The sequence below is a fragment of the Oncorhynchus mykiss genome, chromosome 2 (genome assembly GCF_013265735.2).
Source record: "Oncorhynchus mykiss isolate Arlee chromosome 2, USDA_OmykA_1.1, whole genome shotgun sequence".
NCBI lineage: Eukaryota > Metazoa > Chordata > Actinopteri > Salmoniformes > Salmonidae > Oncorhynchus > Oncorhynchus mykiss.
Genome location: NC_048566.1, coordinates 77,067,786 through 77,084,874, shown reverse-complemented (window position 1 = coordinate 77,084,874; position 17,089 = coordinate 77,067,786). Strand labels below are relative to the sequence as shown.

At 44.3% G+C, this 17,089-nt stretch overlaps 1 protein-coding gene across 3 annotated transcripts in view; it reads right to left on the bottom strand.

The window, feature by feature from the left end:
• LOC110502025 (SH3 and multiple ankyrin repeat domains protein 3-like) overlaps positions 1 to 17,089 on the bottom strand; it is a 296,396-nt gene that overhangs the window by 74,970 nt on the left and 204,337 nt on the right. For all 3 annotated transcript variants that reach the window (XM_036955942.1, XM_036955945.1, XM_036955949.1), the window contains one exon: positions 11,406 to 11,519. In XM_036955942.1, coding sequence (XP_036811837.1) covers positions 11,406 to 11,519 — 114 coding nt within the window. The remainder of the gene's footprint in view (positions 1 to 11,405; positions 11,520 to 17,089) is intronic.

Here is a 17,089-nt window from a genome sequence, read left to right as displayed (position 1 = left end):
GGGGGATGAGACAGTGAGAGTCACGACACAGGGTGATGTATAAGAGACCCTGCAGCACACAGTCAGTTACTCACAAACCCACACTCTGATTTCAATACAACTACACAACTACACACTCACACTCATGCATACATGGGTAAAACACATGGATAAAACATTATGTGCACACACACACACAGACAAAATCACACGCACGCACGCACACACACACACAGACACAGGGAGCAGTGTTGTTTAGGTTAGTTAATTGTAGACAGGGCTGTCTTTCCTGCTTCACTGAGCTGAGCTGAGACATATTGCCATGACTGTCAGTGATGCCTCAATGCTTACCAGATAAACAAGTGTGTGTTTTTCTGAGTGTGTGCATGCTTGTGTCTACATGTGTGAATGTGTGTGCCTGAGTTTGTGTGCGATTGTCTTTCTGTGTGTGTGTCCTCTAGTCCTCTATCTATTATTTCATGACCGTTGAAGTATCCTAGGATACATCAAATTCCTGCAAAAACAACTATCTATTATCTATTTAGCTAGACTTATTTATTGCACCAAAATCTTTTGCTGAGTTAATATTAAACAATCTAAAAAAATATATAACGTTTCTGTACTTCAATACCCAGTGGAAAGGGGTGAAGGACATGGAATGAGAAGGAGAAGTGGAGGGAGGGAGGGAAATTAAGAGAGAGGAGGGGGAAGAGACAAATAGAGGAGAGAGAGAGATAAGGGGGAGGGAAACAGAGGGAAGAGGGGTAAGTGACAAATAGAGGAAAGAGAGAGAGAGAGAGATAAGGGAGGAGAGAAATACAAAGAGAGGAGGGGTAAGAGACAAGTAGAGAAGAGAGAGGGAGATGAGGGAGGGAGAGGGGGAAACAGCAAGAGAGGAGAGGGAATAAGGAAAGACAGGAAGGAGAGTGGAGAAAAAGAAAGAGTTGCCTCATTAATTTATTCTCTTCTTTCCTTTCTCCCTTATTCTTCTCCTTCACTATCTCACTCCCTCCTGTGTTTAGACACCTCCATTTTCTCAGCTACTCTCTCCTCAGCCCTCCTCACCTCCTTATCCCATAAAGTGAAAAAAAATCACATTCAAGAAAACATTAAAAATGAATCTACAAAGATTGACGATATGACTGGATAGATACTGACCCCTGAATGACATGACCAAAAGTATGTGGACGTGTGCTCATCGAACATCTCATTCCAAAATCATGGGCATTAATATGGAGTCGGTCTCCCCTTTGCTGCTATAACAGCCTCCAATCTTCTGGGAAGGTTTTCTATTAGATGTTGGAACATGGCTGCGGGGACTCACTTCCATTCAACCACACCAGCATTAGTGAGGTCGGGCACTGATGTTGGGTGATTAGGCCTGGCTCATAGTTGGCGTTCCAATTCATCCCAAAGGTGTCCGATGGAAGTTGAGGTCAGGGCTCTGTGCAGGCCAGTCAAGTACCTCCGCAACGATCTCGACAAACCATTTCTGTATGTATCTCGCTTTGTACACAGGGGCATTGTCATTCTGAACAGGAAAGGTATTCCCCAAACTGTTGCCGCAAAGTTGGAAGCACAGAATCATCTAGAATGTCATTGCATGTTGTAGCATTAAGTTTTCACTTCACTGGAAATAAGGGGCCAAGCCCGAACCATGAAAAACAGCCCGAGACCATTATTCCTCTTCCACCAAACTTTACAGTTGGCACTATGCATTGGGGCAGGCAGCTTTCTCATGGAATCTGCCAAACCAAGATTCTTCTGTCGGACTGCCAGATAGTGGAGTGTGATTCATCACTCCAGAGAACACGTTTCCACTGCTCCAAAGTTCAATGGCAGCAAGCTGACGCTTGGCATTGTGCATGGTGATCATAGGCTTGTGTGCGGCTGCTCGGCCATGGAAACCCATTTCATGAAGATCCCTACGAACAATTATTTTGCTGACGTTGCTTCCAGAGGCAGTTTGGAACTCAGTAGTGAGTGTTGCAACTGAGGATAGACAATTTTTATGCGCTACATGCTTCAGCACTCGGAGATCCCGTTCTGAGCCGTTGTTGCTCCTAGACGTTTCCACTTCACAATAACAGCACTTACAGTTGACCGGGGCAGCTCTAGCAGGACAGAAATTTGACAAACTGACTTGTTGGAAAGGTGGCATCTTATGACGATACCACACTGAAAGTCACTGAGCTCTTCAGTAAGGCCATTTTACTGCCAATGTTTGATAAAATCAAATCCAATTTGATTGGTCACCTACACATGGTTAGCAGATGTTAATGCGAGTGTAGCGAAATGCTTGTGCTTCTAGTTCCGACAGTGCAGTAATATCTAACAAATAATCTAACAATTCCCCAACAACTACCTACAGTTGAAGTTGGAAGTTTACATACACCTTAGCCAAATACGTTTAAACTCAGTTTTTCAAAATTCCTGACATTTAACCCTAGTGAAAATTCCTTTGGTCAGTCAGGATCACCACTTTATTTTAAGAACGTGAAACGTGAAATGTCAGAATAAGAGTAGAGAGAATGATTTATTTCAGCTTTGATTTCTTCCATCACATTCCCAGTGGGACAGAAGTTTACATACACTCAGTTAGTATTTGGTAGCATTGTCTTTAAATTGTTTAACTTGGGCAAATGTTTCGGGTAGCCTTCCACAAGCTTCCGACAATAGGTTGGGTGAATTTTGGCCAATTCCTCCTGAATGGAGAGCTGGTGCAACTGAGTCAGGTTTGTAGGCTTCCTTGCTCGCACACACTTTTTGCGTTCTGCCCACAAATTTTCTATAGGATTGAGGTCAGGGCTTTGTGATGGCCACTCCTATACCTTGACTTTGTTGTCCTTAAGCAATTTTGACACAACTTTGGAAGTATGCTTGGGGTCATTTTCCATTTGGAAGACCCATTTGCGACCAAGCTTTAATTTCCTGACTTATGTCTTGAGATGTTGCTTCAATATATCCACATAATTTTCCTACCTACATGATGCCATCTATTTTGTGAAGTGCACCTGTCCCTCCTGCAGCAAACCACCCCCACAACATGATGCTGCCACCCCCGTGCTTCACTGTTGGGATGGTGTTCTTCGGCTTGCAAACATCCCCTTTTTTTCTCCAAACATAACAATGGTCATTATGGCCAAACAGTTCTATTTTTGTTTCATCAGACCAGAGGACACTTCTCCAAAAAGTACGATGTGCAGTTGCAAACCGTAGTCTGGCTTTTTTATGGCGGTTTTGGACCAGTGGCTTCTTTCTTGCTGAGCGGCCTTTCAGGTTATGTTGACATAGGACTCATTTTACTGTGGATATTGATACTTTGTACCTGTTTCCTCCAGCATCTTCACACGGTCCTTTGCTGTTGTTCTGGGATTGATTTGCACTTTTCGCAAAAATGTACGTTCATCTCTAGGAGACAGCACGCAATGATGTCAAGCAAAGAGGCACTAAGTTTGAATGTAGGCCTTGAAATACATCCACAGGTACACCTCCAATTGACTCAAATGAAGTCAATTAGCCCACCAGAAGCTTCTAAAGCCATGACATTTTCTGGAATTTTCCAAGCATTTTCCAAGAATTTTCCAAGGCACAGTCAACTTAGTGTATGTGAACTTCTGAGCCATTGGAATTGTGATACAGTTAATTATAAATTAAATAATCTGTCTGTTAACAATTGTTGGAAAAATTACTTGTGTCATGCACAAAGTAGATGTCCTAACTGACTTGACAAAACTATAGTTCGTTAACAAGAAATTTGTGGAGTGGTTGAAAAACGAGTTTTAATGACTCGATTTCAGCTGTAATGCACACAAATCTAAAGGGCTGAATGAGAATACAGTGCCTTGCGAAAGTATTTGGCCCCCTTGAACTTTGCGACCTTTTGCCACATTTCAGGCTTCAAACATAAAGATATAAAACTGTATTTTTTTGTGAAGAATCAACAACAAGTGGGACACAATCATGAAGTGGAACGACATTTATTGGATATTTCAAACTTTTTTAACAAATCAAAAACTGAAAAATTGGGCGTGCAAAATTATTCAGTCCCCTTAAAGTAATACTTTGTAGCGCCACCTTTTGCTGCGATTACAGCTGTAAGTCGCTTGGGGTATGTCTCAATCAGTTTTGCACATCGAGAGACTGACATTTTTTCCCATTCCTCCTTGCAAAACAGCTCGAGCTCAGTGAGGTTGGATGGAGAGCATTTGTGAACAGCAGTTTTCAGTTCTTTCCACAGATTCTCGATTGGATTCAGGTCTGGACTTTGACTTGGCCATTCTAACACCTGGATATGTTTATTTTTGATCCATACCATTGTAGATTTTGCTTTATGTTTTGGATCATTGTCTTGTTGTTAGACAAATCTCCGTCCCAGTCGCAGGTCTTTTGCAGACTCCATCAGGTTTTCTTCCAGAATGGTCCTGTATTTGGCTCCATCCATCTTCCCATCAATTTTAACCATCTTCCCTGTCCCTGCTGAAGAAAAGCAGGCCCAAACCATGATGCTGCCACCACCATGTTTGACAGTGGGGATGGTGTGTTCAGCTGTGTTGCTTTTACGCCAAACATAACGTTTTGCATTGTTGCCAAAAAGTTCAATTTTGGTTTCATCTGACCAGAGCACCTTCTTCCACATGTTTGGTGTGTCTCCCAGGTGGCTTGTGGCAAACTTTAAATGACACTTTTTATGGATGTCTTTAAGAAATGGCTTTCTTCTTGCCACTCTTCCATAAAGGCCAGATTTGTGCAATATACAACTGATTGTTGTCCTATGGACAGAGTCTCCCACCTCAGCTGTAGATCTCTGCAGTTCATCCAGAGTGATCATGGGCCTCTTGGCTGCATCTCTGATCAGTCTTCTCCTTGTATGAGCTGAAAGTTTAGAGGGATGGCCAGGTCTTGGTAGATTTGCAGTGGTCTGATACTCCTTCCATTTCAATATTATCGCTTGCACAGTGCTCCTTGGGATGTTTAAAGCTTGGGGAATCTTTTTGTATCCAAATCCGGCTTTAAACTTCTTCACAACAGTATCTCGGACCTGCCTGGTGTGTTCGTTGTTCTTCATGATGCTCTCTGCGCTTTTAACGGACCTCTGAGACTATCACAGTGCAGGTGCATTTATACGGAGACTTGATTACACACAGGTGGATTGTATTCATCATCATTAGTCATTTAGGTCAACATTGAATCATTCAGAGATCCTCACTGAACTTCTGGAGAGAGTTTGCTGCACTGAAAGTAAAGGGGCTGAATAATTTTGCACGCCCAATTTTTCAGTTATTGATTTGTTAAAAAAGTTTGAAATATCCAATAAATGTCGTTCCACTTCATGATTGTGTCCCACTTGTTGTTGATTCTTCACAAAAAAATACAGTTTTATATCTTTATGTTTTAAGCCTGAAATGTGGCAAAAGGTCGCAAAGTTCAAAGGGGCCGAATACTTTCGCAAGGCACTGTATGTACATGTAAATAAATGGATGGGCTAGCGGCATAGGCAAGGTACAATAGATAGTATAAAATACAGTACATACTGTACATATGACATGAGTAATGTAAGATATGTAAACATTATTAAAGTGCCATTATTTATAGTTTATTGTGATCCATTTATAAAAGTGTCCAGTGATTGTTGTCTCAATGTATGCAGCAGCTTCTCTGAGTTAGTGATGGCCTTGAGATAGAAGCTGTTTTTCAGTCTCTCGACCCCAGCTTTACTGACCTCACCGGATGGTGGCAGTGTGAACAGGCAGTGGCTCAGGTGGTTGTTGTCCTTGATAATCTTTTTGGCCTTCCTGTGACATCGGATGCTGTAGGTGTCATGGAGGGCAGGTAGTTTGCCCAGACTGCACCATCCACTGGAGAGCCTTGTGGTTGAAGGCAGTGCAGTTGCCGTACCAGGCTGTGATACAGCCCGACAGAATGCTCCCGATTGTGCATCTGTAAAAGTTTGACAGGGGTTTGGGTGACAAGCCAAATTTCTTCAGCCTCTCGAGGTTGAAGAGCCGCTGCAGCGCCTTCCTCACCACACACTGTGTGGGTGGACCATTTCAGTTTGTATGTGATGTGTATGCCTAGGAACTTAAAACTGTTCACCTTCTCCATTGCTGTCCCTTCGATGTGGATAGGGGGGTGCTCCCTCTGCTGTTTCTTGAAGTCCACGATCATCTCCTTTATTTTGTTGATGCTGAGTGAGAGGTTATTTTCCTCACACCACACTCCCAGGGCCCTCACCTCCTTCCTGGAGGCTGTCTCGTCATTGTTGGTAATCAAGCCCACTACTGTAGTGTCATCTGCAAACTAGATGATTGAGTTAGAGGCGTGCATGGCCAGGCAGTCGTGGGTGAACAAGGAGTACAGGAGGGGGATGAGCACACATCCTTGTGGGGTCCCAGTGTTGGGGGTCACTGAAGTGGAGATGTTGTTTCCTACTTACACCACCTTTGGGGCGGCCCGTCAGAAAGTCCAGGACCCAATTGTATAGGGCGGGGTTGAGACCCAGGACCTCCAGCTTGATGATGAGCTTGGAGGAAACTATGGTGTTGAATGCTGAGCTGTAGTCAATGAATAGCATTCTTACGTATGTATTCCTCTTGTCCAGATGGGATAGGGCAGTGTTCAGTGTGATGGCGATTGCATCGTCTTTGGACCTGTTGGGGCTGTATGCAAATTAAAGTGGGTTTAGGGTGATTGGTAAGGTGGAGGTAATATGATCCTTGACTAGTCTCTCAAAGCACTTCATGATGACAAAAGTGAGTGCTCTGGGGCGGTAGTCATTTAGTTCAGTTATCTTTGCCTTCGTGGGTACAGGAACAATGGTGGCCATCTTGAAGCATGTGGTGACAGCAGACTGGGATAGGGAGCGTTTGAATATGTCTGTAAACACACCAGCCAGCTGGTCTGCGCATGTTCTGAGAACGCGGCTCGGGATGCAGCCTTGCGAGGGTTCACACGTTTAAATGTTTTACTCAAGTCGGACACGGAGAAGGAGAGGGGGGCGCAGTCCTTGTTAGAGTGCCGTGACGGTGGCACTGTATTATCCTCAAAGCGGGCAAAGAAGGTGTTTAGTATGTCTGGAAGTGTGACGTTGGTGTCCATGACGTGGCTGGTTTTCTTCTTGTAGTCCGTGATTTCCTATAGACCCTGCCACATACGTCTCGTGTCTGAGCCGTTGAATTGCGACTCCACTTTGTCCCTGTTCCGTAATTTCGCTTGTTTGATTGCCGTGCAGAGGGACTAACTACAGAGTTTATATTCAGCCATATTCCCAGACCTCTTTCCATGGTTAAATGCGGTGGTTTGTGCTTTCCGTTTGGCGCGAATGCCGCCATCCATACACAGTTTCTGGTTACGGTAGGTTTTAATAGTCACAGTGGGTACAACATCTCCAATGCACTTCCTTATAAACTCACTCACCGAGTCTTGAAGCGTGGATTCCGATTGGTCAGACCAGCGTTGAATGGTTCTAGTCACTGTTATATCCTGTTTGAGTTTCTGCCTATAAGACGCTAGGAGCAAGATGGCGCTGTAGTTGGATTTGCCAAAGGGAGGGCGGGGGAGGGCTTTGTATGCATTGCAGAAGTTAGAGTAGCAGTGATCGAGTGTATTACCCCCCCCCCGAGTACTGCAATCAATATTCTAAAATAATTTAGGTAGCCTTGTTCTCAATTTTGCTTTGTGAAAATCCCCAGCTACAATAAATGCAGCCTCAGGATATATGGTTTCCAGTTTACATAGAGTCCAGTGAAGTACCTTGAGGACCGTTGTGGTGTCTGCTTGAGGGGGAATGTATACAGTTGTGATGATAACTGACGAGAATTCTCTTTGGAGATAATATGGCCGGCATTTGATTGTAAGGAATTCTAGGTCAGGTGAGCATAAGGACTTGAGTTCCTGTATGTTGTTATGATTACACCATGAGTCGTTAATCATGAAGCATACACCCCTGCCCTTCCTCTTCCCAGAGAGGTGTTTATCTCTGTCAGCTTAATGCATGGAGAAGACCAGTGGCTGAACCGATTCCAACAACATATCCCGAGAGAGCCATGTTTCCGTGAAACAGGGAATGTTACAATCTCTGATGTCTCTCTGGAAGGCAACCCTTGCTTGAATTTAATCTACCTTGTTGTCACGAGACTGGACATTGGTGAGTAGTATACTCTGGAGCGATGGGCGATGAGCACGTCCAAGGAGCCTGACCAGTTGGCTGCTCTGTCGGCCCCTTCTGCGGTGCCGCCGTTTTGGGTCGGCTTCTGGGATTAGATCCATTGTCCTGGGTGATGGTCCAAACAGAGGATCCGCTTCGGGAAAGTCGGATTCCTGGTCGTAATGTTGGTAAGTTGACGTTGCTCTTATATCCAATAGTTCTTCCCGGCTATATGTAATAAGACTTAAGATTTCCTGGGGAAACAGTGTAAGAAATAATACATAAATAAAACAAATACTGCATAGTTTCCTAAGAACGCGAAGCGAGTCGACCATCTCTGTCAGCGTCATTGTGCCAAAAAATGATGGTGATTGCATGGCTGTGCTGTCGATTTATACACCTGTCAGTACCAAATCCACTCATTTGAAGGGGTGTCCAGATACTTTTGTAGATACAGTTTATTCAGAAAGTTTTCAGATTAAATAGAAATATCACATTTACATAAGTATTCAGACCCAAATGTGAACCTTTGCCCCAGTCTGAAACAGGTTTTCATCAAGGATCTCTCTGTAATTTTCTCCATTCATTTTTCCCTTGTCCTGACTAGTCTCCCAGTCCCTGCCTCTGAAAAACATCCTCATAGCAAGATGCTGCCACCACCATGCTTCACCGTAGAAATAATATTGGCCAGGTGATGAGCGGTACCTGGTTTCCTCCAGAAGTGATGCTTGGAGTTCAGTCTAGGTTTCATCAGACCAGAAAATCTTTAGGTGCCTTTTGGCAAACTCCATGTGCCTCTTACTGAGGAGTGACTTCAGTCTGGCCCCTCTACCATAAAGGCCTGATTGGTGGAGTGCTGCAAAGATGGTTGTCCTTCTGAAAGGTTCTCTCATCTCAACAGAGGAACTTTGAAGCTCCGTCATCTCCCTGACCAAGGCCCTTCTCCCCCGATTGCTCAGTTTGGCCGGGCGGCCATGGCTTGGTTTTTGCTATGACATGCACTATCAACTGTGAGACCTTTCAAAATCATCTCCAATCAATTTACCACAGGTGGACTCCAAAAAAGTTGTAGAAACATATGAAGGATCATCAATGGAAACCGGATGCACCTTAGCTCAATTTCAAGTCTCATAGCAAAGGGTCTGAATAGTTTTTAAACTTTTTTAATACATACAAAATATAAAAAACCTGTTTTCACTTTGTCATTATGGGGTATTGTGTGTAGATTGATGAGGGCAAAAAAAATATTTAATACATTTTAGAATAAGGCTGTAATGTAACAAAATGTGGAAAAATTGAAGGTGTCTGATTACTTTCCGATAATCAATGTATAGTGTATGTATTGACTGTTACTCTAAACATGCAGAGATAGAGAGTACATTAATGAATGCAACATATACAAGTAACTGCCAAAATAAAGGAAACACCAACATAAGGGCCACCATGAGCTAGGACAGCTTCAATGCACCTTGGCATAAATTCTACTTTTCTCTGGAACTCTATTGGAGCGATGTGACAACATTATTCCACGAGAAATTCCATCATTTGTTGATGGTGGTGGAAATCGCTAACACAGGCGCCGCTACAGAATCTCCCATAAGTGTTCAATTGGGTTGAGACCTGGTGACTAAGACTTAAGTGTTTCCATTATTTTGGCAGGTGTATGTTTTCCCCTATGTCTTTTTATGTGCTCTTTTTAACTTCTTTCTGAGTGAGACACCTCCTCAACAGAGTACGTGAGAGTAGATCATGTGTTTGTGGGCATCTTCAGGTGTGTGTGTGTGTGTGTGTGTGTGTGTGTGTGTGTGTGTGTGAATGTGCGTGCATGCATTTGTTTGTGTGTGTCCGCAGTCAGGGTATAAACATTAGAGGTCAGCATACATAATATTGTACATACAGGGCTGAGTCAGCACTGTGGACAGCACCTATAGTTCCACCAGCCTGTTCAGCACTGTGGACAGCACCAATAGCTCCACCAGCCTGTTCAGCACAGTGGACAGCACCTATAGTTTTGTCACCAAAGCCCCATATACTACCCACCATTGCGACCTGTACGCTCTCGTTGGCTGGCCCTCGCTTCATACTCGTCGCCAAACCCACTGGCTCCATGTCATCTACAAGACCCTGCTAGGTAAAGTCCCCCCTTATCTCAGCTCGCTGGTCACCATTGCATCTCCCACCTGTAGCACATGCTCCAGCAGGTATATCTCTCTAGTCACCCCCAAAACCAATTCTTTCTTTGGCCGCCTCTCCTTCCAGTTCTCTGCTGCCAATGACTGGAACGAACTACAAAAATCTCTGAAACTGGAAACACTTATCTCCCTCACTAGCTTTAAGCACCAACTGTCAGAGCAGCTCACAGGTTACTGCACCTGTACATAGCCCACCTATAATTTAGCCCAAACAACTACCTCTTTCCCTACTGTATTTTATTTATTTATTTATTTTGCTCCTTTGCACCCCCATTATTTGTATTTCTACTTTGCACATTCTCCCATTGCAAATCTACCATTCCAGTGTTTTACTTGCTATATTGTATCTACTTTGCCACCATGGCCTTTTTGCCTTTACCTCCCTTATCTCACCTCATTTGCTCACATCGTATATAGACTTGTTTATACTGTATTATTGACTGTATGTTTGTTTTACTCCATGTGTAACTGTGTCGTTGTATGTGTCGAACTGCTTTGCTTTATCTTGGCCAGGTTGCAATTGTAAATGAGAACTTGTTCTCAACTTGCCTACCTGGTTAAATAAAGGTGAAATAAATAAAAAAATAAAATAGTTCCACCAGCCTGTTCAGCACCGTGGACAGCACCTATAGTTCCACCAGCCTGTTCAGTACCGTGGACAGCACCTATAGTTCCACCAGCCTGTTCAGCACCGTGGACAGCACCTATAGTTCCACCAGCCTGTTCAGTACCGTGGACAGCACCTATAGTGCCACCAGCCTGTTCAGCACCGTGGACAGCACCTATAGTTCTTCCAGCCTGTTCAGCACCGTGGACAACAGCTATAGATCAACCAGCCTGTTCAGCACCGTGACCAAACACCCATAGTTCCACCAGCCTGTTCAGCATCGTGGACAGCAGTAAATAGTTCCACCCCCTGTTCAGCACCGTGGACAGCACCCATAGTTCCACCAGCCTGTTCAGCACTGTGGACAGCACCCATAGTTCCACCACCCTGTGGACAGGGCTAGGTAACCCAAGTAAGTTCACCCAGTGAATAGTGAGAGTGTATGTTGTGTATGCCCGTGTGTGTGTTCTCCAGTCCTTACCTAGCCGAGGGTCATACTGTCTCATCTGAACCTCTTCCACACAGTCGGCAGGGAACCAGCCTGTTCTCCCCTTGACCGTGCCCTCCCAGAAACCTCCTTCTCCTATACTCAACACTGACACAGGGGAAGAGAGAGAGAGAGACAGACAGAGAGAGACAGAAGGAGAGAGAGACAGAGAGAGAGGGAGAGAGAGAGAGAGAGAGAGAGAGAGAGAACAAAAAAAATAGTTAACTACAGCAAATGTACAGTACATTGCAGGTTAACAGATGAGTCTCCACTGTGGCTGAAAGGGAAGTCGATGTAACAGAATGTTGAGTGGAGTCAATAATCACACAGTTCTTGTATCCTTTGTGGATAAAGTGGAGACAATTGAATGTTTTTATTTAAATATTAACCTTTATTTAACCAGGAAGTCCCATTGATGTCAGAAGGCCTCATTACCAAGGAATACCTGACATTTTATTTCCTCAAAATAACAGACACATACCCACCAATGGCAATCACGAAGTAGCTAGCCATCAGATATTGCATTAGAAGGGGATGTGTGTGCTCTTAGTCACGGCTAAGAACTTGTGTGTGTGCGTGTGTTCATGTGAGACTTGCTGTGGTAATTAGAGATGAATGTATGGTTGATATTGATCTTCGCTGCAGGACTGAGACAAGCGCTCATTTCCACTAAGCTCATCCATTATCCCAACACACACACACATTACCCCTAGCACACACAGGCTAACAAGAAGGCTAAAGAGCTGGACACACATATATTTTGTCACACACACATTACCCCTAGCACACACAGGCTAACAAGAAGGCTAAATAGCTGAACACGCATATATTCCAGCACACACACATACACACACACAAGAAAACACACACACACAAACACACACCAGAGAACACCAGCTGGAACTCTGGCTGTGCTTCACTGAGCCTCATCCTTCCATGGTTGCTAGGTTACGGCAAAGTCAGGTTGCAGCATGGGGCTGGTCTGGAGAATGTTAGAATGATGGGATGTTAACATGTTGGATTATTGGTATGTCAAAATGATTTTTCCTGAATAGGAGGATAAATTCGCAACAGTTGACTTCTTACATCACAGGACAGGTGACGTCACAATCATTTGGCAACTGCACTAGCACTTCACTAGCATCCGAGTTCACATCTGCTACATTACCAATAGCAAATCAGCAAGGAACCAGACGCCCAGTCCAAGAACTCTGAGCACAGGCAGGGTTCACTATGATCGGGAAAAGCAGTTGCATCGACCCTTTCTGGTGGAGGAAACATGCTCTGATCCCTCTCTCTAATCATAGCTTAAACCTGCATCATTGTGAATCTCCTGCGTATACGCCCTCTCTACGCTAACTTGGCACGGAATCAGTACACAGCACTAAGCCATCAGCTTGCCTTCACTCCATTCAGAAACGTGTCAACAGTGAAAAGTGGTAGACCTTCAGGGAGCTGATTCCCCCCCTCTAATTCACCTTCTCCAGCTGAATACACCCTGTGCTAGCTGTAATCAAGGACCAGGAAACCAGCCTGCCAATTAGCAGACAGCCACTTTAAGCTCCTCAAAAACCCCACAGCATCGCGTCACCACTTAATCCTCTCTCTGATTTCAACTCATATCCCACATCAACATTCATACTTCAAATTAAATGTTTCATCTGAGTCACTCCAAACTAACACCTCAAATCACATGAACATTGTATTCTATTCATGACAACTATGGTCCCCTATATTGATGAATGTTAACTATTGGGTATGTAAGAAAAGTGAAACTTTTTTAAAAAGTGTGCAGAAATATTAAGTATCATTTGGAGTCATGTTTTCTATTCCAACACGAATGCATCATTTTTGAACCACCAACGTCTGATCAGGATGACATGCTGAACTACAGATTATTGAGGGTCAGGAAACAAATCCCACAGGTCTTTCTGATTGGTTCTGCTCCCCATAACCCAGTCACAAGACATGAGCCAACGATTTAACTGTCATGGATCCGTCCAGAACATTCATTACGCACACCTGGCCCCTATTCCCAGTGATTAGTAACTGTATAAGTGTGTTCTTGGTTTACCATAGTGCTGTCGATTATTGTTACAATGTCCGTTGGTGTGTGTGAGTACCTGTTCTATTGTTTTTTGGCATTCATCCCATTGTGGATTGTGCAGATGATTACGGGTCTCGTCCCATGTGTAAATCATTGTGCGCTTGTGTTATTTAATCGAGGTACTCCTCTTTTGTTTGGGTTTCAACCCTGTGTTTTGTATAGTGTTTTTTGGTCTTCGCCCCCGTGCCTTTCACACGACACGCCGTAATTTGGGAGTAATAAAAAAAAACTTTTACGCATTCCTGCGCCTGTCTCCTGAATCATTTATACCAACGTGACATTAACAGTGTGCTTCATGCGGCAGGCTCACCAATAAAACCGGAAAACAGTTCACATGAACACCATGCAACGACCCCTGACAGTGCCGCAAACACAACCCGACTGACCAAAGATGACCATGACCGATCACTCTGGAGAGAGTGAAAGAGAAGGGGGGGGGGGGGGGGGGGGGGGGGTAAGAGTGAGTGACAGCAGATGAAATACACTTTATAAAAACCTCAAATAACCCTGGTCCCTTGAGACACACACAGAAAAAACAAACAGATACAGACACATACACACAGAACAAGGCCTGTTTTAAGAGTGTCACCCTTATACTGCCACTCTCTTGTGGCGTGTGCCAAGGCCTGGTTGGCATGCCACATGACTACTGTCCGCGGGAAACAGATGTTGGCACTCAGTGGCCTTGAAACAGAGCTGTGTGTGTTTAGTGACTAAGTGGCACCAGAGTTTCTTTCACTACCCAGGATGCACTGGGGGAAAGGCCAGAGAGAGGGAAAGAGGGAGAAACATAGAGGGAAGAAAGTAGAGAGAGGGAGAAGATATTAAGGGAATATTTAGAGTTCAAGAGGAAGGCAAGGAGGAACATGGGGGAGAAATAACAGTGAGAAAACGAGGGAAATAGGACATGGGGTTGATGGAGAGGAGAGAAGAAGCATAACCTGAAAATAATAACAGTAAGATGAGGGACTGAGTCAGTGACGGAGGTTAAAGCCAAACGCTCATGGTGTAATACAGTGTAAAGCTACACTAGCCAAACAGTTCACAATCAACACCTCAGCAGGACATAGATCAGCCAAACATTGGACAACAACTGCTACAGTACTACACCACCACAGGCTTCATACGGGTTAATAATCACCTCCACAGGTACACAGCAGTGGGTGACAGAGGACAGATGATTACAACACAGGGTTTCAGTCACCTCATAGAACAATAACAAATGCTTTGGTGGTATAGTGCTTTAAACTTGGTTTCAAAACATTTCACTTAGTAAAGCGGCAGAAACTCAACTAATCTTGAATGTGTAGCAGGCAGCACAAGCAGGCAGCACAAGCAGGCAGCACAAGCCGTAGGAAACAGTCATAGCTGCAGCAACGGGTCATAGTTCCCATTATATTCTATGCGAAGAGAAATTTATACTGGACTGGGAACTCAACAGAGTCTTCACACCTCTGAGAGCCAGGGTGTTATGCAGTCATTCCACTGCAACAATAGCTGGACAACTATTGTTCCACACACCATTTTACTGTTGCTGACAAGGACAGGCCCAATGAAATACTAATAAAGTCATCATACACAGGGGATGGACAAAGAAAGAGGGAGGGAAAGAGAATGAAAGACAAAGAGGGATGGTGAGGGAGGTGAGAATGAAAGGGAGCTGGAGAGAGATACTGTACAAAAGGAGCAGAATAAACCTCATTAGAGCTTAAACTATGATTGGAAGGTTATGCATTTGACTGAGGTGTGTGTGTCTGTATGTATTTCTTTGTATGTAGAGTATGTAAGTGCAGTAGTGTGTGTGTGTGTGTGTGTGTGTGTGTCTGTGTGTGTATGTGTGTGTGTGTGTGTGTGTGTGTGTGTGTGTGTGTGTGTGTGTGTGTGTGTGTGTGTGTGTGTGTGTGTGTGTGTGTCTGTGTGTGTGTGTCTGTGTGTGTGTCTGTGTCTGTGTGTGTGTGTGTGTGTGTGTGTCAGTGTCCTGTCTGAGGTTGCCTGTGGTTGAGTGTCACGATGCCTGGTCCAGAAATAGCATCAGTGGCGATGCAGAGTTATTTATACTCCACACACATCCTGCCCTGCCTGCAAGCTCCACCGCATCCTCACCAAACGAGCGCGCGTGTGTGTGACGACCGACAGCTCATTTTAATTTCAGCCAAGCCTCGCGCTGCTGCTCAAAGCTGAGTCATTCACACACACATAAATATTCACTCTCCCACAGCACACACTAAACCATACTCTCTCTCTGTCTCTCTTGCACACTAACACACACACAGCAGTATACCGTGTATACCCCCTTGACTTTTTCAAAAAATAATGACTTTACAATCTTATTCTAAACTCAATTAAATGTTTTCCCCTCATCAATCTACACACAATACCCAATAATGACAAAGCAAAAACAGGTTTTTAGAAATGTTTGCCAGTGTATAAAAAAACAGAAATATCACATTTACATAAGTATTCAGACCCTTTACGCAGTACTTTGTTGATGCACTTTTGGCAGCGATTACAGCCTTGAGTCTTCTTGGGTATAATGATACAAGCGGAACCTGTATTTGGGGAGTTTCTCCCTTTCTTCTCTGCAGATCCTCTCAAGCTCTGTCAGGTTGCATGGGGAGCTTCGCTGAACAGCTATTTTCAGGTCTCTCCAGAGATGTTAGAATGAGTTCAAGTCCGGCCTCTGGCTGGGCCCCTAAAGGACATTCCACTCCTGCATTGTCTTGGCTGTGTGCTTAGGGTCGTTGTTCTGTTGGAAGGTGAACCTTCGCCCCAGTCTGAGGTGCTGAACGCTCTGGAGAAGGTTTTCATCAAGGTTCTCTCTGTACTTTGCTCTGTTCATCTTTCCCTTGATCCTGATTTGTCTCCCACAGAATAAACATCCCCACAGCATGATGCTGCCACCACCATGCTTCACTGGTTTTCTCCAGACGTGATGCTTGGCATTCAGGCCAAAGAGTTCCATCTTGGTTTCATCAGAACAGAAAATCTTGTTTCTCATGGTCTGAGAGTCCTTTAGGTGCCTTTTGGCAAACTCCAAGCGGGCTGTCATGTGCCTTTTACTGAGCCTGATTGGTGGAGTGCTGCAGAAATGGTTGTCCTTCTGGAAGGTTCTCCCATCGCCACAGAGGAACTCTGGAGCTCTATCAGAGTGACCATTGGGTTCTTGTTCACCTCCCTGACCAAGGCCCTTCTCCCGCATTTGCTCAGTTTAGCTTGGCGGCCAGCTCTAGGAGGAGTCTTGGTGATGAATGATGGAGGACACTGTGTTCTTGGAGACCTTCAATTTTGTAGACATCTTTTGGTACCCTTCCCCAGATCTGTGCCTCAACACAATCCTGTCTCAGAGCTCTATGGACAATTCCTTCAACCTCATGGCTTGGTTTTTTCTCTGACATGTACTGTCAACTGTGGGACCTTATAGGTTTGTGCCTTTCCAAATCTTGTCCAATCTATTGAATTTACCACAACTATTCAGCCCAGTATTAAAAGTTATATATATATATATATATATATATATATATACACAGTGCCTTGCGAAAGTATTCGGCCCCCTTGAACTTTGCGACCTTTT